This window comes from Hippoglossus stenolepis, chromosome 19, assembly GCF_022539355.2.
Source record: "Hippoglossus stenolepis isolate QCI-W04-F060 chromosome 19, HSTE1.2, whole genome shotgun sequence".
NCBI lineage: Eukaryota > Metazoa > Chordata > Actinopteri > Pleuronectiformes > Pleuronectidae > Hippoglossus > Hippoglossus stenolepis.
The window spans coordinates 15,269,560-15,293,591 of record NC_061501.1 but is presented as its reverse complement, the minus strand read 5'-3'; the positions used below and the strand labels follow the sequence as shown (position 1 = coordinate 15,293,591).

At 43.9% G+C, this 24,032-nt stretch overlaps 1 protein-coding gene across 2 annotated transcripts; it reads right to left on the bottom strand.

Annotated features, from left to right (window-relative positions):
- Positions 1-13,507: 13,507 nt before the first annotated feature.
- Positions 13,508-16,199, bottom strand: myca (MYC proto-oncogene, bHLH transcription factor a). 2 transcript variants are annotated; one of them, XM_035142981.2, is made up of 3 exons: positions 15,949-16,199; positions 14,915-15,611; positions 13,508-14,549 (listed from the first exon to the last, which is right to left on the bottom strand). In XM_035142981.2, the coding sequence occupies exons 2-3, from the start codon at positions 15,573-15,575 to the stop codon at positions 13,888-13,890; spliced, it is 1,323 nt and encodes a 440-aa protein (XP_034998872.1). In that variant the 5' UTR covers positions 15,576-15,611; positions 15,949-16,199; the 3' UTR covers positions 13,508-13,887. The 2 variants fall into 2 exon arrangements, with proteins under 2 accessions (XP_034998872.1, XP_034998873.1); XM_035142982.2 differs by having other exon boundaries at positions 14,915-15,608.
- Positions 16,200-24,032: the final 7,833 nt, after the last annotated feature.

Here is a 24,032-nt window from a genome sequence, read left to right as displayed (position 1 = left end):
TGGTCACCTGCAGTATAAAGACTCGCTGAGCCAAACGGGGCGAGGGGAGAGTTTCGGTGACTCCTCTCTCTCTTATTCTTAATCCATAATCAGTTAATACGCCTGCAAACCGAGCTTATTCTCATAAATGAAGTCAAAAAGAAGTTTCTGGGTCAAAGGAAGATGAGTTCAACTTCCAGGGAAATAATCACGGGAAGCGAGCTATTATTAAATATGACCAAGAAACAACAGTCAGCTGTCTGGGCTTCATCGAATCGGTCACCAAGGATTTAGACACGCGTTTTAAAAAGCCATACGTTATAAAACATTAAAGAGCTCTTTCCTGATATTCTGTGGTCGCAGCAGCTCCACGTAATGACCTGCATTGTGGCCCATACTGCGAACGCTTCATGTGATGTTAGAGGGAAACAAGCAATCTCCCACTTGGGCACAGAAATCTAATCTGTGGTGGATCAGCAGTAACTGAAGAAAAGTCTCGCCCCTGCTTCTCCCCGATAGAGAAAAGAACAACAGACATCAGCAGGAAGAGGAAACAAAGTCAGATAGAGGATAGAACACGTCCCGCTCTCTCAAAATCTGAAGGTTAAACACAAGGATTCCATTTACACATTTGTCCAGACAATGAACCGGGAGTTTTCCAAAACCGTCGTCTTCCATCCAAGATGTAGGAGTTTATCTTAAATCTCAGGCAAACACCGACAATCTGCTGTGTGAATGAAAAGGCTCATGAGACACGGAGGAGCACAGACGCTGCCGGGACGAGTCTGGTGCCGCATTTGTCTCATTTGGCAGAATCTGGTGATTAGATTTACAAGTACAAGTGCATAATCAGTCAAAAATCGGAAAAAAAATCTGGCACACTAAACGTGGATGCACTGAAAACTGTTAAAAGCTGAAGGGTTGGAACCAAAAAATATGTAATTGGCTGTTTTATTTCTACATTGAGATTGTCTGGATCGACCAGTCACTCATTCCCAATTAAGAGACTGTTGAGCATTGAACTGTTACTGGAACCTGATCCTCTGCAGAACAGTCCATCAATCGATTGAATAGATCGTGTTTATATATGATGGGAAGAGCTCACAGGTTCACAGAATATGAGGGAATTTGTATTTAAAACAACTTTGCAATTCATTTATTTATCATCCGAGTAATTTTCTTAAACAAAATGTGTAAAATGTTCTGGTTTCTCTCATATAAGTATAGTTTCTAAATCTTATATGATAGAAAACTGAAGATCTTTGAGTTTGGAAACAAGGAACAAAGGGAATATATCGATTTTTATTGAATCCCCCTTTTATTGAAAATAATAGGGGGATTAAGTGATCTGTGAAATAATGCTTATAATAATGCATAATGATCAACACCAGCATTGGCTCAAATTAAATCTATGCGTATGGCTCCAGTTTTTCCATTCTAAGATATTTGTATTCTTTTAATTTCTTTAATTTGTTTACATACAGACACTGTTGAATCCTGTGGAGGACCTCCTGCTGTGTTCTCACATCAGCTCCTCCAGACTTTCTGCGGACTTTATACTCGGGGGGGCCCAGAGGGAGAAAGTCCACAGAAACTGCAGAGGCTCTCACTCGGACATTTGCATATACAGCCCCTGTGGAGAAACTGCACGTCTGAAAGCAGCTTGATTCCCAAAAAGCCAAGTGATGTTTTCAAACACTTGTTTTTCTTCCACCCACCATTCCTCAACCCAAATGATCAGCCAGTCAATGAGCTAATCAATTAATGACCTAATGGTTTCAGCCCAATGCTTCATGGTGAAGAGACAGTGAGACAACGCTCTATGTCAGGAGCGACCTTTAGAGACGTCTGATGACCAAGAGGTTTCCGCTGCGCATGTGACATTTCCTGTCGACTCCTCTGTCTAACAAAGACGTAAACATGTCCCAGAAATATCAAAAAATATATGTTTTATATAAAAACTATGTATATAATGTGCAAAATATTACAGTGCCCTTTAGAGGAAGCATGAAAAAGCTGTAGACTAATGCTGCTCATTACTGTAGAAGAAAAAAGGTAAAATGGACAGAGGCGCCATTTGTGAATCTTTAGAGATGGAACCATGACACTAGTTTCCTACAGCAGAGCGAGGACAACAAGAGGACAACAAGAAGAGGACATTCTGAACAACCTCCAGTCTGTAGCTGAAACTAATGAGCTGTGGCTTTTACAGAATCTGGTAACTTTGCGAAGGTGGCCGAGTCGCAGAGGTCACCTGTAGGTCAGGTGGCCGTGCTCAGGAACGTGTTCACTGATTAAGATGTAGGATGCTGAGCACATAAGGCAGGGGAGGTGCAAACGAGCCAGGGGCCCCCGGGGGGTCCATCTGTTGTGGGCAAATAAACGGGGGCTCCGGCGAGTGGGAACACAGCCCCGCTCTTCCCCTGCGAGGCCCCGCAGACAGCTCCATTAATCAGGAGCGGGACGAGCCTGCTGGCTTCACAGTGACAAGTCAGTGGTGGCACAAACTCTCCTCACACTGCATCTCCATTAGAGGCTGGAGGTGTCAGCCCACTGCCACTTCTGTTCCTCTCTTGTCACTGCTGATGTTTTCACAACTGTGCTCCAAGAATAACTGGAAAGAAGTGACACGGGAGGAGGAGCACAATAATTTACGAGCTGCCATTTAACACACCAATAAATAAACATTTGTTTTAGGAGCTGGTTTGGAGCCGAGCGACCAAATGACTCTCTCAAAACATCTGACCACAAATTTAGATTTGACTTTGACTGTGCAACGGGACACTGAGTATTATTCAACAGTGACTGTGTTTACCATCGCAGCTCAAACTACCTCTCAGTGGATCACATGCATCTCTACCAAGGTCCAACTGTCCCTGCAAAGTCAATCTATCGGCACCATAGTTTACACACTCACAGATATCAGTCGTCCATGAAATATTCCCAAGGAAATTAAAGAAAATGTCCAAAAATGCAATATCTCGCAATGTTAGAGAAAGAGGAAACTACATTTGACCCACATCCCATCCTGGAGTCATGTGTTGTGGAAATCCACTCAGTTTCTGCTTAATCCTGGTGACAAACAAACACAACCAAACAAATGGAGAGGGGTGAGAACATAACTTACTGAGGTAATAAAAAAATAAGCCTTCGCTGACATGGACTTAAATAAAATGGTCTCATGTGAATCATTCACTTTGATGATTATGGCTCTTTAAATATAAGTTCTCAGGATCTCTCTTTTGTTTCTATGAGACAGTTGTGAAAGCAGAGATAATAGTTCTTTGTCCCAAACACTGAACCTGGTTAACTTTTACCCACAAGCAGATATTCCTGGAAGAAATTTCATTGTGTAAACATCATAATATTCGCTCGGCCAAGAAGGTTCTGTTTTCACCCCTTGGTTGTTTGTAAGGACGATTACGCAGAAACAACTGAATGGATAAAGCTTGGTGGACGGATGTAGGATGCATGGGTCAAGCAACAATCTGCTGTGCACAGGTTAACTCTGATGTTTTACTCAACATGGACTTCCCTCGTGTCACCAGTATCAGCAGCAGTACCCACTCCAATGCAGCCCCCTGCGATTTTGTAATGCGTTTCTATTTCCAGTCCGAAACGCGGCCTGAGCCCTCGATTCGTAGAAATGTCTCCAGCATCTCTGGCAGTAAGATAAGACGTGTCCCCTCAGAGGGGAGGAGGCGGGAGTGGGGGAGAGGGCAGAGGCGGTGGAAAAGAAAGATGGAGGAGCACTTTAATAGTATGATTCAGCAGTGGTATCAATTCCCACAGATGGCAGGCCGGCTCCTATTGACTTACATAGGAGGGGGAGTAAAGAGGCAATCAAAACCACCCCAGGGACGGACAGTCAGCACATCAAACAGGGAGGGGAACAGTGTGCCTGAGACGCCCCAGCACACCAAAGTGGGAAAGAACGAATGCAAAGCGCTCTGAAGTCGAGGACGCAGACGTACGCCTAAATACCACAGAATCCAATCAATGCAGTCAATTCAATTGAAAAGAACTGCAGATAATAAAACCCAAACATTTAAATGCCACGCTCCGATATCTTGAGACGTGCACTGAACTCCGCAGACGCTCCGTATTTTCTACGTAGGACGTGCATGTGTGAGCGCAAATGTCCGAGTGAGAGGCTCCTGATTATCTGGGCCTGGCCAAGGGGACTCCCCCCCGCTGGATTCACCACGAGCAAGTGAGGGGGTTGATGACTTATCTTTTAAAGGAATCACACTCCTTTCTCACCATGTAAAGATCATTGTTACTTTCCACACATCCAGTACTGTAAATCCGACACAATGGAGCAAGACAAATCTTTAGAGAATTTACTGCATTGTCAATTCTTCTGTTATAATATAACACACAACAGTAAAGTGGTGAGTTTGTGGCGATAAGAGCCGACACCAGTGTCAAAATCACGTGATCTCCGCACCGGTGTTAATACGTCACTTCCTGCCTGTGTCTACTGCGCCCGGATGCTCCACCTCTCGCTTGAATAATGAGGATTTGATGCTGTTGTGAACGCGCCTGCGCAGAAAACCTCCTGCTGTCTGAAAACGGCTTAAATGTGTCCTGACTGTGACTGAACAAGCTGTGTCTGGGGTCTAGGTGTCGGAGGACGTCCTGTGACACCTCAGCATGCGACAGACGCGGCCGTGCTCCTCCTGCAGGCCGCCGGCTTTCACACTTGCTCACCAGTCGCTTTAAATAACACAACAACAGGAGGAGAAATGTGAGGAAGCCGTATCCACCTAAGGATGGAGTGACACGGCTCTGCAACCTGAGGATCCGAGGAGGCTCCTCATCCTGGCGAGTGCTGCTGCGACACGACGGAGGCCAGTTTCACTCACAGGTGTTAAACTACATCAGCATTTTGCAGGGCACTTTTAATCAGCCTAATGAATTCTGGCAGACAGACAGCAGTGTGACCTCCGACCCCTGACGAGTGAGTGATGGGGAGAGTTGGCACTGACGAGACACCTCATATTTTATTAACGTCGCTTCAGTGATCATTAAACTGCACCGTGAGCTCCGCCCGCAACATCTGATCTCACGTCTTCCAGTCTGCGGCTCGCTGCTGGAAAGACGAACTGATGGAGGGAGAAGTAAACGTCTCCACCCTCCGTTCACTCATGCATTTCACTCACGAGGGTAAATGTGTTAGTTTAAACGCGTCTCACTCGGACATTTGCATTCACACATGCACGTCCTCTAGAGAAAATGTGGAGGAACTACAGAGTTCAGTGCACGTCTGAAAGCAGCTATAATAGTCTGATTTAAATGTTTTTTTAAGCTTGAGGAGATAAAACTCCACAGATAAGATGGAACCGCAGAACCACTGGGGAAAGATAAACCATGACAGAACTTGCTGGATTTCCACAAACGTTACAGATTCATATTTGAAAAGGGGCTCAGGTGAAAATACTGGTAACGCGTATCGGCTCACTCGTCACATTGGCATAGAGTCGGCATCTTCGCAATGCGCGTGGGTTTCACCCTTCACTGCTGCAGGCAAAGAAAGGGTGACTCCCAGTCTCGCTCCTCCTCGGCTCCGTCAGCTCCACAATAGGTTTGTGAAACCTGCTTATTAAATGTGTGGGCATGTTTCCTTTCAAGCACCAGTCCCTCCGCCGGCACAGTGGCAGGACACATAAACACAGAATGTAGGTCACTCAAACAATTTGAGTCTGTTCTCTCCCTCTAAGCCGGAGGTAAACTGACAAAATCAAACACATTGTTGTGACTCATCTCACCCGCACAACCTGGGGAAGTGGAGCAGGGCTCGCCTCCACCTCGACGCCGCCCTTCTGAGTGGGAATGTTTGGTGTGATACCCCCATCATCTACCTGCCACCGTCGAGCCGCGCAGGCCGATGGTTTGACAGCGGCGGAGGATCACGTTTCCTCTCTCTCTCTCGTGATTGACAGTTCGCTCCGACCTTCCGGCTGCGTTTGTGTCATTCGGCGGCATAAACTGTGCCGGGGCGAGTTGTTGCGAGAAGAGGACGCAGGAATAGAAAGAGAGAGAGTGAGATGTCATGGGATGAAACCCGACAAATCAGACAATTTTTCTGAGTTACACGGATAAAACACACGTGTTGATTTTTCCATTCGATATAATGGAACAGCCTTAATACGGTTGGGTTTGTGTGTTACACTTAATGAAAGTGTGACAAAACCTCTATGGAGCAGGAAGATACGGGACAATGTCGTCCATTGTGAAAAATTCAAAGGGGAAGTTCATTGTGTTGTTCAGGAAGTTAAACAGGAAATAATTCATAAGTGAATGTTGAAGAGTCATAAAAACTATTTAACATTTTCAGTCCTTTTCTTTAAAACACATAAATATCAACCAGGTGAACCTCCTGGTTCTGTGAGGGGAGTGTTTCATGTGTAAGATGTACGACAGCGTTTGTTGACATAAGCAGTTTGTTATTATGGAGACAAGCCAAGTGATATAATCATGACTGTATACACACATACCTTGTTGCTATATGTATTTCAACATACATGGGAAATAGTCTGTATTTATATAACCCATTTCTAGTGCTTCACAATTTTGCCATTCACACACACAGACGCATTTACACGGTGCATCTAAGGACTCTTGCTCAAGGACGCTTCAGTACAGAAGTGGAGGAACCAGGTATCGAACCACCTACCCACTGGATTAGTGGACGACCCGTGCAACCTCCTGAGCCACAGCTGCCTGAGAATAATCTTCTACAGGACATTAAATCGGAGACTCTAAATTGACCGTAGGTGTGACTCTGAGCGTAGACGGGTAAGTGAGATCTGTTTTAGCCTCCCAGTGACCCTCCATGAAACCAGTATAAACGATGGAGGGATGGATGATGAACCTTTTTCTGGATGAGGATGCTCTTTTTCTAGACGCAGCACAAATATTCCCGATAAAAAAGGTGACTTTGGTGACGTGAATTTATTCAGTTTGAAACCAACAGGAACACGAGACCTTCCAAAGAGCTCCATGAAGGTTAAACGACATCCTCTTCATTCTGTGCTAATGGAGCAAATCAAGGCTGAACGTCATCATCAGTCTGACTGAGTGAAACACGGCAGCTTTCATTCTTAATCGTGGGGGGGAACATGTTAATGTGCATGAACAAGCTGATGAGTCCTTGGATAATTTGGCTTTGTTGCTTAATAGAACATTTACAGGGGAAACTATACATTCACTCAATATGTCCTTCCTCTCTCCCTCCGCACTGTTTGGGCCTTTAAACTCAACACTACAGCTTTTATTACAAATGTGTCTGAGCTCATGTGTCACATTCTGGTAATTTCAGTATGCAGGTCACATCTCTGCAGCCGGGGTCATCAATCAGAAGTCTGGCGCCAAAGCCGACGAACCAATATATGCAGGGTTGAAAACTGTTTGTCCTTCAGCAGCAGCCTGCAGGACTGTAAATCATGACTATTTACGTTATTCATTAATAATTTAATGTATAAAATGCCGGAAAATGGTGAAGAAGGCATGAGCTGACATCTTCAACGATAATATCCCTGCAAAGCAAGGAAAATGTCAACTAATCAATTGATCTGCAGATCATCTCCGCATTACATCCCTTCTACATCTGACAGCTTGGCACAGACATACCGGAGATAATTACATTACATTTGATTTTCCTTCACTATGCATCTTTCTCCTGTCCTCTCTCTGCGAGCAGGTCTCTGTGCTCCGTGTTGAGGGGAAACTCCTTCGGGAGAATCGGCTCTGATCCAGCCGTCCTGCCCTGATGAGGATCATCATTACAATACAGCCCAGTGCTCCGTGTACTCTCCTGCACACTGAGTTCCCCGGCAGGCAAAGAGAAAGAAAAGGCTCAGCAGCTTTTAACTGAATGTAGATGAAGCAGCAGATTGAAAAGCTTATTTGTGCCAAAGAAAAGAAAGAAAAGTCACATTAGAAAGAGACGTTGTGAGATTTCCTGTGGTCGAGACTAAACTTTGCACCTTTGACAGGAGAGAGAACATGAAGTGTTTAAATGAGAGTTCTGAATTGAAATCTGTACCATTTCTTTAAACCTCCTCGTCTCTATCTAAATACCGGCTGGATTGGAAAAGCACATGAGGTCAGCTGATGACATCATTCACCAGGGGGACCAATGCCGTTACATAACATCCAGACATGAGAGTGAGCACCTCACAGCACAGCTCCATACGCTCTCTACCCGAGCGTCCACACAGCACATGTACACAAAAAATGAACATTTAAGCCAGATGCTGGTCTGAGGGACACGTTGGACTCCGACTATGAAGTTATAAAAAAAAACATGACCACAGATGCATAAGAAGTAAAAAGTTAAAAATAGGATGAATTTTTAGCCCTAACTCACATTTAACTAAGTTAGTTCTTCAGATTTGAGGTTTCCATTGACAATACTGGTAATAATTTGATGAGGTATATTTGTCAGCGAGTTTCCAACCACATGCAAGTTAGCCAGGTTAGAGGAGTACTGAGTATAATGCTTGGAGCCTTACCAGTGAAGAGATTTACCATTAGCACAGCTGGACACATTTATGAGAGACGGATCAGTCAGCAGATTAACGGATCATGACAACAAATCCTTAGCGTCAGACACAAACGCTCATTTATGCCGCCTTTACGTACAAAAAGAGATACGTCAGCTTCAAATATGCATAAAAATTGGAGGCGGCGATCAATGTACAAAGCCGAGGCGTCACCGAGATGCTTTGGCTTCACTTTGGGGGGAGCCGTCATGTCGTCCATCTTTATTTACCATTTTATCCTCTTCTTCTGCAATTGTTTAATCGCTCTAATGGCAAAAGAATAAATGCCATTAGCCGATTGTTGTAAATGCAAACGCACAATCACTGCAATTAATCTGCAAATTCTATTAGCATTTTACATTTGGATGGAAACCTGACTCAGCAGCTGTTGAAATAACTGTTACATGTAGTTATCAAGAGGAATACATACTTCACAAAGGTCCTAGCTTAGGTTGAATGTTGTCAACAGGCGGTCGACACTGTGATACATAAACACTATGTGGGCTTGTTAACATGCACATTTTGGTGGAGCAACATGCAGCTCGACAGTGGATCTCCACATCTCAGATGTCAGTCATCTGTTGCCACGGGAAACGGCCCAAAGCTAGACGCTAATTGCATGTTTACGAAGAAAGTTTTAGCCGCATCGGAAAAATGGAAAAAATGTGCATAATAGCTCCAGAGTTATCATAGTTTATATTCCCTCAGACAAAGAGTCTGTGTGATGTTAAGTATCTGGCGGCGCTGCTGCTGCGTCCAAACGCACACGTGTCACATTTCTCAGCAGCGTATTCCTAAAGGCTCTCACGTGGTAAAATAAAACGTCTCGCTCTGAAAACACAGTGCAGACAAGGAGCTGGCAGCCGGACGCCGATCGTCACCGCTAATAAAAAACACACTGACAGCTCGAGGATAGAAACAGAGCATGCAAATGTGAGAGTGAGGCGGCGGACTCCCAAAGAGGAAAGTGATGTCATGTGATAATAATGACGCCGTAAAATGAGACACAGCCAGAGAGAAAAGTCTGAACTGGAAAGCAGCTACACTTTCTTTTTTCTCTCCCTCTCTCTCCCTCTCTTCAGGAGTATCAACGGCTTTAATCGACTCCAGCTTCCAACCCTGAAAAACACACATTACATAACAGCAGACCTCCGTGTATTCCTGGACCTGTGAAGTATCCGAAAAGTATGTGTGCAGCCGTTGTGGCGAGGGGGAGCGGAGTCTGGCCCAGAGTTTGCCGGGAAAGCACACAGATCTCCAAGTCACGCTCCAACGTACACAAGTGTTACTGTAAATCAGATCCAGCGACGAGAAACAAGTATCAGACGAGCAAAGAGCTGACGTGATCGGAGAGAGGCAGGAGGGAGAAAATTCCTTTCCTCGCTCGAGGAATAAAGCTGATCTTTGGATGTAACTTCACATGGAACTCCACTGACATGATACTCACATACTCTGAAAACTCGGGCACGTCTACTCTGTCCAGATGTTGAGTCCAACAGCTCTAAATTATCCCTCTCAAAGTCTGACTGCTACTGCTGTTTCTCATATTTATACATTTCAGACTTTGTGCCAAACCTCCTTTTTAGGAGCTACAGAGGAATCCTTCTCTGGGAGGAACCGGCTCGTAGGGATGAAAGTTTCGATCGTCTATTGACAGACAAGATCAATAGAAATGTGTTATTCTTCTTCTTCATGTGAGGATGTGTTGCTTTTCTCTTGAACATCTTTGTGATATGGATTGTTCAACAGACGAAATCATATCCATGAAGATATCGTCTTGAGCGCTGGAGAACAGCGACTTGTTCTTCATCAACCCACAGATCAGTCACCAGATCAATGGATCATGACAACAAATCCTTAGCATCAGACAAAACGCTCATTTTACTGCCTTTACGTACGAAAAGAGATACGTGTGCTTCAAATGATGCAACCGTCGATGCCCAAATACTTTTACACGTCTTTTACCTCCTCAAAAAGTTCGGCTATTGTTGAAATTTCTTGCTCACGTCTTATAGCTGTCTCGCTTGAACCACTGGCTACGCTGCCCCCCCAGTATTCCCATTGGTACTGATCTGTCTTGTCCGATTCGTCCGTTTCCGAAAGCTTTCAGAGGATGTGCACAAATAAGGACCTAATGACCACAGAGTATGGACAGAAGCCTTCGTCAGCATAAACGAGCCTTAAGCCGGAGTTCGTATTGCTCATGTAGCACTAGCCTAACAAAAAAACAAAAAAAAAAGAACTGGGCCATTTTGCAAAAACGGCAAAAGCTTCTCTGGACGCATTTGACGATAACTCCTGGAAAGATTTTTGTGATTTGCAGGAGTAAATATGTCAGGATCAGACATCAACCTGTCGTCCGAACTACATGATGAAATGTATCGGATTTAAAAACGACAGCTCAACAACGACCACTCACTTTTTCCTCAAATCACGCTCATTTCAACCCGAATGTCTCCCTGCAGATGTCTGCGTTCACCAGATGTTCACCGAAGCCCAACATTTACTGCCAAATTTCATCAGAGCGCCTCCTTTAAACTGGGATTTGATGTTTTACTCAACACGTCTCCTGCATCGTGGACGCCGCACGTTGTCATGGCGGCTTGACCACCGGGTCATCAAGTCACAGCTCACCATCCCTGCCTGTTACATACACACCTCCCTGCCCACCCAACCACAAGGTCCACACAATGACCAACACTAACTCTTTGTGTCCCTGCTACGTCTCAGACACGCTGCTCCACCTAACTCCTTCTGCAGGCAGTGACAGAGCAGGGAAATAAAAACATGGACACTTCAAAGATACATTTCTTCTTTGGTTGCACACAAACAAGCATAAGGAATAAAACGGCCTATAAACCCAGCAGATGCCTTTTTATTATCTCCTGTAATGACCCAGGATAACTGCACCATCACAGATAAAACAAAGCATGGGAGCAGCAGGCTTTGTGGTGCATGGAGGATAAAAGGCTGCACTCTACGAGCGTTTAGTGCAGAATATTAAAAAAAGTATCAGTGTGATGCGTGAAACTGACTGAGGATCTGCTTTTACGCGTAATAATAACAGCAGGAGTTGGGGAGACAAGGGAGAAGCCAGACGAAGACAACACTTGTCCTGCATGAGAAACAATAGTTGTCCCACCAGATGTATTTTCTTTTCCATCAGATTCAACGCTGTTTAAAGTCGCTCTCAGTCCCGACTCTTACTCTCCTTCCATCAGATGAAGTTTCCATGCGTCAGAATGGAGGATAGAGAGATTTACTCCCTGATTCCATCAGGCCTGTGTGAGTCTGATCAAACACTTCAACAACACGCAGAACGAGATCGATAGAAAACACGAGCAGATCTCTTACCTTCTTCCTCCTGCGGCGTTTCTTTGCTGTTATATTCCACTTTTCCTCGCTGATGATGAGTCGCGTCTCTCGCGCACAAACCTCCACCTCGGTCCATGTGCTCGCGACCGGGACCACGCGCTCAGGGGAGCGCTCGGGATACGGCGCGTGACGTCACGGGGAGACTGTGGAAAGCCGGTTAGGAAAAAAAAAATTTAAAAAACACGAACAAAAAACTGTTATATATGAGATTATGTACATGAGAAATACTTTATTACACATGAGCTCAACTGAGAGGTTGTTTTATTTTATTTTTTAAATAATTTTTGTTTTGTTGTTATTGGTTATTTTCGGGTTAATTTCCCCGTAATTATTTAAATTGAACTTGTTATACGTGTAATATTTTAACTTATTCCAAACAGTTCTAGTCTGAAACGCACATTTTGACGATATTAATAGTTTAACACATCAAAATGTTAGTTAACTATTTAGTTAAAGTTCAACCTTTTACATGAGACATGACCTAAAGTGATCACAATCAGAAGTATACTTATAATAATACTTGGTATATATGATTGATTTCATGTATTATTTGAGTTTTATCAAGATGCTGCAACTGAATTAAGTGATTATTGATCAGAATCAGAAGCAGCAGGTATGTTTGAGCAGGAAGGTTTAGGGATGAAGGTTTAGCCTGGTATCTATATTTCATATATTATTTGACAGTATTTGAGTTTCACGAAGATGCTGCACTGATAAATCCAACTGTAAACCAACCTGTTTTACTTTGCTGCACCACGTTTGTGTTAAATCTCATCTGAGATGTAGCATGAAGTGATTATTGATCAGAATCAAAGCAGCAGGTATGTTTAAACTAAGAATATAAACTTCACCTGGTTTGAGTAGTTAATATCATATTATTTGAGTTTTATCATGATGCTGCGCTTAAAAATGCAACTGTAAACAAACCTGTTACCTTTCACACACTGAATCTGTGTTCTTATAAATCTGAGACTTGACTTTAAGTTATTTGACAGATCTGTAACCCCTTATATTGGCAAAGTAGGTTTAACCATACAAGCTATTTTAGTCCAGTGACCTCTAGCTCTCAATGTTCAAGAGGTAAATCCTATGAGATATTAGCTTTGTGTAAAATCTGATGTTTCCACTGTTTGTTACATTTGTGTATCTGAATAGCCTATTAACCAGAAAACAAAGGAGGGATATGGTTGTTTATTATAATGCGATGCCTTTATTAACAGGCTCTTCTAAAAAGAAGTATGGTGGCAGTTTACAAAAATTACCTGATCGTCTGTGAGACCCTGCATCAAAACCGCATCTTCAAATGAAGATATGGACTTGACCCCTGAATCGCTTCATGTCTTACCAGAGAGTCAGTGGGAGACGGTCGTCTGCACCTGAGCATCATCACAACCACATTAACCTGTTAATTAGAATTGGACGTCATTCATGATGCTTTTATCATGCATGTGGTTTGTCTCATCTCTCCCTGTTGTAACCACACTCCACCTGCACCATGTACCTGGAGCTCGTATGAACGTACATCTACTCATTGCAGAAGCTGTGATGGAATGAATGTGTGTGTGTGTGTGTGTTTGTTTTCACTGCAAGAACAAGGACACAAATTCAAGAGGAAACATTTTTTATATTTCAAAAAGAATCTATGAACATAATGGAAAAAACCAAACACTGGGTCTGAACATCCAGACAATTGAGATCCAAAAATACATTTTCTTAGGAAATATTAATTATATACAAAACATAAAAATTTATATTTTAGTTTGGACCCCCAACGGGACGGCCCAATTTTTAATATTTTATTAATAAAAATAAACTTTTAAATATTTAATCCACCCATAACTTCTACTGAGGCAGTTTTAACTTCGAAATCTAACGAGATTTCAAACAACTTAATCCGTTTTGCATTTGCATGCAACAAGAACTGTACACCCCAAGTCTTGAACTTGCATAAAAAACAAAAGGCCAAAAAGTCTTGATTCAAACTTCAAGCACGGGAGCCCTGCATCTGTGCCAGTCTCTGCTTTAAAAGTTCACTTTTCCTCCGCAGCTGCTCTTTGAGTGTGAGGAGTCTCTGTTCGTCTGTCTGCATGCTGTAGATACACTCTGTCGCCTTCTTCAGGATCACCACCTTGGCCGCCTTCTCGTTGTTGGCCACTTCTGGGATCTCGTCCCGCAGCGCGAAAAAGCTCAACTTGAGCTCGTTCCTCCTCTGGCGCTCCAGTACGTTATGAGTCCTTCTCTTGTCATAGTCCTCGGTGTCTGACGTCCGGGGGCTCAGACACTTGCGGTTGCTGCTGATCTGTTTGAGGACCCTGCTGTGGCCGCCGCTGCCTCCACCTCCTCCACCACCTCCTCCACTGCTGCCGCTGCTGCTGCTGTTGCTGCTGCTGCTCTCCAGCTTCAGCCTCTTGACAGCTGGCTGCTCCTGCCTCATGGATGGATGGGCGGCATAATTATGCTGGTGGGTGGAGACGTGGCACCTCTTCAGCACGAGCGGGCTGGGGTGCCTTGTCTCCAGCGGGCTGGGGTCGCACCGTTTCACCGCCTGCCTCTTCTCCACTGTGACCACGTCGATCTCCTCCTCTTCCTCCTGGTCCTCCTCCTCCTCCTCATCATCATCGTCATCCTCGTCTCCATCCTCATCCTCTGCAAAACAGAAAGCAAAAGAAACAGTCACACTCTGCTCCAGCATCAGCAATCCTGACAAATGCATGGCACAGCAGTAAGGGAGAGGTGGGGGGTTAAAATCCCTGCAATGCATTTCTCGCCCCCCGCCCCCCTGCAGATGAGTGGATTGCTTAACATGCATCTTGCTAATCTTACAGCTGTCTACAACATGACATGGCAGCATGGCTCTACCGCCTGTCTGCAGATCACATGCATCAAAACAATAATGAGCCTCTTCTACTCATCATCAGTGGTTGCGATGGAGATGTGTGTGTGATGCACAGCCCCTGCACGCTCAGAGGGAAGCAGCACAGAGGGGTGTGCCTGCACGACGAGACATTCACCTGATTCACTACAACTGCTGCTGCTGCTGCTGCCGCTGTTGGGCGGCGTGTCCAGCCCCAGGTCCTTACTAGGCGGCGTCCCTGCGCTCTGCTTGGGCGTCTCTGCTATCGGATACGGGAAAACCACGGAGGGATCGATGCACTCCGTGGCCGCCGTGTTCAGGTCCTGCAGGTAGCTGCTGTTGAGCCTCCACGCAGCGGCTGCATCGCCGGCGGGCTCCGCGCCATCGCCCGCCGCCGACTCCTTCCGCGCGGCGTGCAGGGAGGCGAGCCGCTCGGACACCACCTTCTCCAGCTTGGCCGCGGCGGAGAAGCCGCTCCACATGCAGTCCTGGATGATGATGGACTTGAGGAAGGTCTGCGAGTAGTCGGCGTCGCAGATGATGCTCTGGTTCACCGCGTCGTCGCCCAGGAACTCGGTCACCATCTCCAGCTGATCCGCCGTGGAGGGGAAGAGGCTGGACAGGGACGGTCGGCGGCTCGGGGACAGGGGAGGGGTCGGCAGCAGTTCAAATTTCTTCCAGATGTCTTCGCTCGGTGCCGGAGGCTGAAGCTGCTGCGGGTAGAAAGCCTCCTCCTCGTTGTCATAGTAGAAATACGGCTGCAGGGAGTCGTAGTCCAAGTCATAGTTTTTACTCGCTAAACTTGAATTCAGCGGCATGATGCGTCCGAGCTGTGCGTCCTTGTTCTGAAGCTGCTGGGAAAGACAACAAAGGGCGAGTGGTTAGAGCTTGTTTATACAGATGTGCAGCTTCAAACAGCTGCCGGGCATTGAACCTGGACGCAGCGTAAAGTGTAAGCAACATCACATGGTCACTCCAAAACATCCAGCCAGTGCGCACGCTGCGTGTGCGTGCAGCAGCAGCGCCGCAGCAGCAGCAGGTGCGTAACTGCGAACCCGAGCGCAAATTACCTGCAAACAGAGGAACCCTGAGCCTGTCTGCGCTGCAGCTGACAGCAAACACACATTGTTCATCTAAGTGTGAGGAGAAGATGTGTGTGCAAGCTCCAGAAAACCCGCTCCCTCCTCTTACCTTTCAGATTTCAGCTCCTCGGCCAAACCAGACGCTGGGAATCGGAGCCAAAACGCGCAAAAACGAGCAGGAGTTGTATTCCAGTGCGACACAACCATTAAATCCTTCGGCGGGGGCGTCGCGGGGCTGGAGCGCACATGAAGGGGGGAGCGTGTGTGAGTTTTGCGAGGCTGCAGCAGCGACCCGATGGGGGCGACGCGCACTCTGTCACCGGCAGCGTGAGAATCACAGCTGAGCTCCGCCGGCTGCAATAAAATAGCGTCGAAGCACTTCCTGCGCCCTTCCGCCTTATCCCTCCGCGCTTTTTCGCGCGAAACCTTCGGAGGCGTTTTAACCTGCAACACGCCCTAAACCCCCCCCGCGCCTGTGCACACAAAATCGACTCTCGTGCACGACAACAATCAATGCACGTTCGAACACACGCATTTATTTTGATATTTACGCGCCAGCTGCTGTTGTTTCTCCAGCTTTGCTCCGGGTCTACTTTGGCGTGAAGTGGGAGGGGTCATAGTAGAGTAAAGAGCTGCCATTGACTGGAGACATGTGAAAAACACTAACGTAAGTAGTAGTGACAGATAGTAAGCTGGACTTATTTTACTACTTGTTATCAGCAAATCACCCAAATACATCAATATCATACTCTCAGCATTATTGATCTATATATCTGATCTGTCATCTAACATATATAACATTTAATGACTAGTTTACATTGTTTTTAAATATAACATCGCTCTTTATGTGCACATGTCTGCAGAGATGCTCCAAGTTACGCACGTTGCCAGGTTTGTACCTTTTACGCAGCAATTTCTGGATAAATGGGGGAAAAAAGGGCGCAGGAGCTTACCTCGAGCTCTCTGACAGCTCAGACTGCACCGAAACAGGTGATTTCTGCACAAAGCCACTGCTGCACACACACACACACACACACACACACTGATGTCTGCGCGTAACGAAGCTGCAAGTTTAACATGCACACTTTAGAAATAAGTCGAACCGTTCGCCCCCCCCCACCCCCACCCCGGACCGTGTGTGTAACGTAGCCCAGTGGTTTTTAGAGCCAGGGACAGATTGGCATCAATTAACTACAGGAAGGAAGCAATTAAAGGAATCAGATGGGCACCGCAGTTTGGATGGAGGTGTCTCTGCCGGAGTGTGGAGGGAGGGAGAGGGGAGGGATTGGACGGGCTTTGAGCGCCCTCTGCTGTGCAAAGTGAGCCAGGAGTTGACAGCAACAAAGTGGGTGCAGGGGTCACAATCAATCCATCAATCCATCAATCCATCAATCAATCAATCCATCAATCCATCAATCAATCAATCAATCCATCCATCAATCCATCAATCAATCCATCCAAGACTAAGAAAAAACTACCAACAAAACCTCAGCGAGAGCCACATGTGAGGGATCCCTCACCCAGGACTGACAGAAGTGCAATAGATGCTCAACAATGATTAGAAGAAACAGTTTTTAATATAGTGGAAAAGTGTGTCAATGTTTTATTGTATTTATACATAGGAAGATGTCTGATAGAGATGAAGGGAGCAGCGATGACAAATGAAATAGAGAAGTTATTGTCATGATCCACCACCACGATCGACATAAGGTGAACACACACGAAACTAGAGAGGAGGTGCTACAAGATTTTATTTAAGTAAAAGTACAAGCAAATAGACAAAAATGTCCTCAAGTAAAAGTACCGCATCAACTTTTTAAGTAAGTACTTTATTTCAAACATACTTAATGTATTGAAAGTAAAAATACCACATTAACTATTTTACTTACTTACTAAAATTAGAAAAGGTAAAGTAAGTGTTGGATTTTACATATACTTTACGTATTAAAAGTACTTGCAGTGTGTAGCCTATTCCCTGACGCCATGGTCTACTACTTCATTACCGCTGAGTCTCTGAATCCATTTCAGGAGTTTCTTCACCAGCGAGTGATTTACTCTCGTTGAAGGAGTCTAATGTTACCGGCTCCCTCTGATTGGAGCGTGACTGAGCGACTGAACATGCAACGCATTGTAAAATGTAGTGAAGTAGAAAGTACAGATTTTTGCTGATGTATGTAGTGGTGTACAAGTGAAAAGTACCTGGAAATAAACCCAGTTAAAGTGTATATACATGAAAAATATATTTAAGTACAGTAACAAAGAAATGCCGATAAAAACCTGAACCTCCTTGTTGGAGGTAAAAGACACAAACCACGAGGAGGTGAGGGAGTTTGTTTCTGCTCGTTGAGGCTGTGACACCATGAACGTCTCAGTAACAACACAGTGGGTTAGTGGGGCTGTTTATTGGGGTTACTGGGTCACTTCATTGAAAAATAGAGGCATTAAATTACAAATGTGGCAGCGAGCGGCCTCTTGCTAAAGTAGGCTGTGCTATTTATAATCAGGTTCTATTTAAAACCATCACTTTGTCAGACAGCTGTGGGCGACAACAATAATTCTAATAGTTTCAGTATGTCAGACAGACAGACAGACAGACAGTCAGTCAGACAGACAGACAGACAGACAGACAGACAACGTGCCTGTTCAGGAATGTGGTGGCCTGAGTTTTTAATGACCTGTAGCGCCTCCCTGAGGGCAGAGGGTCAAACAGGTAGTGGCCGCAGGGTGAGAAACAGTCTTTCACAATGTTTTTGGCTCTAAACAGGTAGAGTGTGTTTGCAATGCGATATCAAATACTCCGTCAATAGACACTTTTTGAGTAAATGTTCTTGGCTATAAAGTACGAGCTCATGTCCTCATCGGGAGAGAAAAAACATTGACCCTCGCAGAGTTTGCTGAATACGCTGCACAGGCCGCAGAAGTCAAGACGTTGGATTTGTGGTCAGAAATTAGAGAAGTTCAGAAAAGCAGCCTCGGAGTCAGGAGGAAGGACACCACACCACAGCCTGACTAATTCAACAGTCACATATCAGAACTGTGAGAGGAGAGCCCTGTGCATTTCAAACATCTATGTACACACTGAGTCTTGAATGATTACAAACGTACAGGAACACACGTTGAAAACCACATCGCAAATCCCTTAAACCTTTCACTTTCACCCACTGCTTCTTATTTTAGAATTCTCTGGTTAACTTTCTTTCTTTCCTTTTATTTTGCTTGAAGCTTCTAAAATCCAGATGGTAAAATTCCCTTAATTCAGCAATTTTACAAAGGTTTGTCCTTCTTTCTTTTTACTTTCACCATTTTACTCTGCTCTTTTTTTAATCTCTCATTGTTTTGAATTGTCCTTTTTGACCTTAATATAAATAAAACTGCATAACCTTGCTTTAAATAGGCACCTTTTATTCCTTATGTAGAGAACGATGCGACATATGAATAAACATGTGAATGTCTCACAAATCCTAGTGCAGTGTGTTTCTGAGTTATCTCACACGACCAACAGTGAATTAGCAGAACAGTTACTGGGTGCACTGCTGTGATAAGGTTTATTATAACAGACAATAGAGGCTGAGGTCCATATATCCCCATGGCTGATTGAATACTTGTAAAATGCATGAATACAGCAGTTTGTATTGTGATGGGTTGTGTAAATAAAACTATTAACATTGGTTTCCTAAATCCAAATGGAATGGAAATGTCTGCCCTCAATAGAAAAACAGTAAACAGAGCGACTGGAGTTTACTTTACAGACAATCGATGGGAGGAACCAGTTTGACTTGGGAGATTAAAAAACTCAATGAAATGTCTCCTGAGCACCTGCAGTCTGCACTTATCAGAGGAAGCGATGCCAGATCCGGTCTCACGGCTTCCCCCCCGACTCTCCAGGCGGCTCCGAGACACAGTAACACAAGAAACAACCAGAGCTGATAAACACAACGACCACAACACATGAGCCTCGTGGTTATGATCGCTATCCTCCGACAGAGAGGATGAAGGAACGAGAGCAGAGGAAAGGAGAGAAGGTGTCATTTCAGTCTGGGGGTTTTCTTCACTTCCTCTGGAATTAAACTGATAACAAGAGAAACTCATGAAAATGTCCTCTTCTCCTTCTCTTCGCTCTCCTCCACTTGGTTTGTTTGGCTGTGAAGCCTGAAGAAGTCGACACTGAGTCCATTTGATGAGGGTGACTGACAGAACACAATGTTTCTAAACTGTCAGTTTTAATGCTTTAGGTTTAATTATTTCATTAATATTAATACATTTTTATGATTTTGAGGTTCAGACTACTGGTTGGACAAAGACGACTTCACCATTATGTAAATAGTCTTTAGTTGCAAACCTCTATGACCTCCTGCATTTGAATATTTTGTATATTTTGTATTCTCATTAGATGATTCTTCCTCACTCTCACCTCCACCACTGTTGTGCAGCGACCAATTAGAGAAAAGTTCATGGTTTTCCACTGAGGTTTGCATCGGCCATGACACTGTTTGACAAACATGCACATACAGTTAAATGCAGCCACACGGAGAAAGAGCAACACATCAGCAGACACAGAGAAAAGTCCAGGGTGTGCTTCTTCCCACACGGCCGGGACACGACTCGGCATGATGAGGCAGGAAATCAATAAGTGTTCAGCTCAGTCGGAGGGAGGAGGCTGCCAGCGAAGCATTCGACAGTGGGAGAGTGTGTCAGACGGCTCAAGAGCTAATTGTGTCATTAATTATTGACGGTGACAACTGACAGTTATTGACACACGGCCTGAGACAGCTGCATACAGTCTAACCTGCAGAGTGTTTGTAGTTACACACACAGTTTATGTGAACATGGAGAGAAAGAACATGCTTTTAAAAGGAGGAAACCTCCAACAGAACCAGGCTCAGGGCGGGGACGTGACGAAAGAGACCATAGTTAGATAACTGTTGTATCTCAGCACTGTCAGACAACTTCTAGATGTAATGATCTAATTTGGCAACAACAATAATAATGCTGATATTAATAAAAAGCTATTAATAATGTTATATGATAAGAAACCTGCAGAATGAGGTCAGAGAGAAAGAGAGAGATAAAACACAGCTGCACACACCCACACACACCCACACACACCCCACACACACAACACACAAACTAACAATGTGCAGGTGAAGCAAGAAAATATAGTATAGTCTGCCCTTATATTTTAAATATACTGTATATAAACCCCCTCTTGCTTTGACACCTCACAACTGACTCACTCCACCCACAGTTACACCTCACACTCTTTAACTACAAAATAAAATCAACCCTATAACATTCTGCCCATTTAAATTTCAATGCCATCGTTTTTTAAATTATTCTTCTTAAGCTGTGCAGTCAGGCCTCTATAGAATCAATGCTTCCTACAGCCAGAGCCTTTTATATCTACTGTATATTCCCAGGAGTCCATTGTCTCATCATCCATTATCTCATAACATCAAATCAGACGGTTGGATGTATCTGCTAAGTGGCTGAATGTTTATGTTGCTCTGGTGGCAGTGAAAGGTTTCGTGCACTATTGTACATCACAGTATCAATTAAGAAAGCACTGATCATATAGGAAGCAGTTTATTTACTTTTACAGACAAAACAGATATTGTTACTTCTTAGGTTTCTATAAGTGTCTAACAGGAGCAGAGTTTCCTACGTGAGAACATACTGGTATATGTTTATTTACTGGTTTATTTAACAGAGACAGCAAACATTGCTGTAAACATATTGGATAAAAAGTTAGTTTTTCATTCCTGGACAGAGGTTCTATAAATGAATTACATGTATTAATTAAAAAATAAAGCATGCTTGGTTGTATCAGTAGCTGACAGCTGCTTTTCAATGTGCATTATTTAATAAACTGAATATGGTATGAAAATTGGGGGGGGAGTCATTTCCAGCTATTTTTGCAAGGTGCTGCTGTTATCCAATTTGGCCACAAGAGGGCGCCATGTATCTAGAAACCAATGTTGATACGAAACCTAAATTTGACAATAACAAGTATTTAACAGGATTTTTTTATCAAACAATTTTCAATAAATCTGCATTAAACACATTTGGAGACCTACATATACATTTTAAATGTTTTTCTGCAACGCATTTTCACAAAGAATGTCCAGGTGTAGGGAAACAAATCGCTGCCCTTTGATTCCTAATATGCTGTCGTCAAAATGTCAGGATGCAATTGTTTGGTGGACAAATGAGCTCTGAGCACAGACGTCCTGGAGTCTGATCACTGTGGAAATCTTAAATATGGTAATAACAATAAATGCTAAAAGAAAAGAGGCGTTTAGATGAGTGTAAATAAGAGACGTCTGCCGCCATGAAAAACCTTTTAGGCCTTGGCTCATAAAAACAAGTTTTCCTACAGAGGGAAAACTGCAATATCTCCAAACCACATAATAAAATAAATGTTACAGGAGGGTTATATAATGTGGGCAACACTGTTTACTGGGAAAAAGAACATGCAAAACAAATCCATGCAAATATCACCTGACAAAATTAAATCATTCTGGTTTTGCATAAAGAGAAGTAGTTCTGACTCTTGCACATAGTTGGATAGATGCCTCACTAAACACACATCTGGATTGTTTACTCAAAGACACTGCTCACAAAAGTCAATAATTTACTTTCAAACTTTTTTTATGTTTTTATTATAGGGAACTGTGTCAAGGGTGAGCAGCCGATGTAAGGAAACAATCCAGACATAGTTTCAGGTTTGAACCTTCACATTGAACTTGCAGGTACAGGCTCCTTAGCAAACACGTGAGTTTCATTCCAGCTGATTCCCAGGGGCTGAATGCTGGTCTGTAAAAACGCTGTGTCAACTTGAAGTCACTACACAACCTCCCTCCAGCCGCAGGCAGCAGCACACAACAACAACAACAACTTGGTGCTTTGACTGAACATAGCTCAGGCTGGTTTAACTCACAGCTCCCTCACTGTAAAACAGCAGCAGTTCACACTAACTGTACAAAGAGCAGATCAGAATACCTGCACCGAGATAATGTACAAGAGGCTGTGGAAATAATCATTAACAAAGATCTGAACACAAGCTGGACTCATTAATCTTTTCCTACATGTTCTACCATCATGGGATGTGGTTACAAATTTGAGAAAAAGCAAATAAGCTGAACTTGGACTGAAATTAAACAATACTTGTTTTTAAAGGATATACAGTCGTATGATGTATTCAGGTAAAACAAGTCTGTTTGAGGGATTACACATTTTTCTTCTTTGTCAGCCCAGATCTGGTTAAGTAAATATAGTAATCTATATTGAGTACTAACCCTAACCCTCTCTAACTTGATGTATTTTTGAGTATTTGTTTTTAAAATCTGTGAGATGTTCCTTCCCCCTCTTGTCCACCAGTGGTCAGTATTTTTAGTAATTATAGGTGCAACTTAACGGTTTATCCTTCATATAATTAGTGTCCTTAAAGGAGAGGCACCATGTAAACATTTAGAAAACTTATACAGGAGCAAAATATTCAGTTTTTCTGTCTAAATATACATCTGAAACATGAATGTGTTGTGTTTTAATACAACATTTTGATGGAAAAAAGGGACATGGCTTTAAATCACAGTCGTTGCACCAGAGTCAATTCACACATTGCTCATTTTAAATGTCTGCTACTTAGATATATATATATATATTAGTGCAAGACAGGTGTGTGTGTATTCAACATGAGCAGTGCAGCCTCTGTGGAGCCTCTGCTTTAATGTAAACACACATTATGCTGCCCTGTGTGTTTACTGTGTATGTCTGTGTGTGTGTACTTATACCTTTGTGAGGACCAATTTTAGCATAGACCTTACAGAGTGAGGACATTTTGACAGGTCCTCACTTTGTGACCCACTTTTTATTCACTGTTTGTGGGTTAAGGTTTAGTTAAAGTTTTGGTTTTGGTTTAGTTTAGAATAGGTTAGGTTTACGTTAGGGTTAGGGTTATGTTTTGGTTATGGTTATGGTTATGGTTATGGTTAGGGCTAGGACTATAGGGCTAGGGCTATAGGGTTAGGGTCAAGGTTAAGGTTAAGTAAGGGGCCGGATAATGCATAATGCCAATGAGTGTCCTCACTAAGACGGATGTACAAACATGTGTGTGCGTGTGTGTGCGTGTGCGTGTGGCCAGATTTAGACCTGCTGATGACGTCACGGCCGGGACGCCAGGCCCACGTGCTGGAG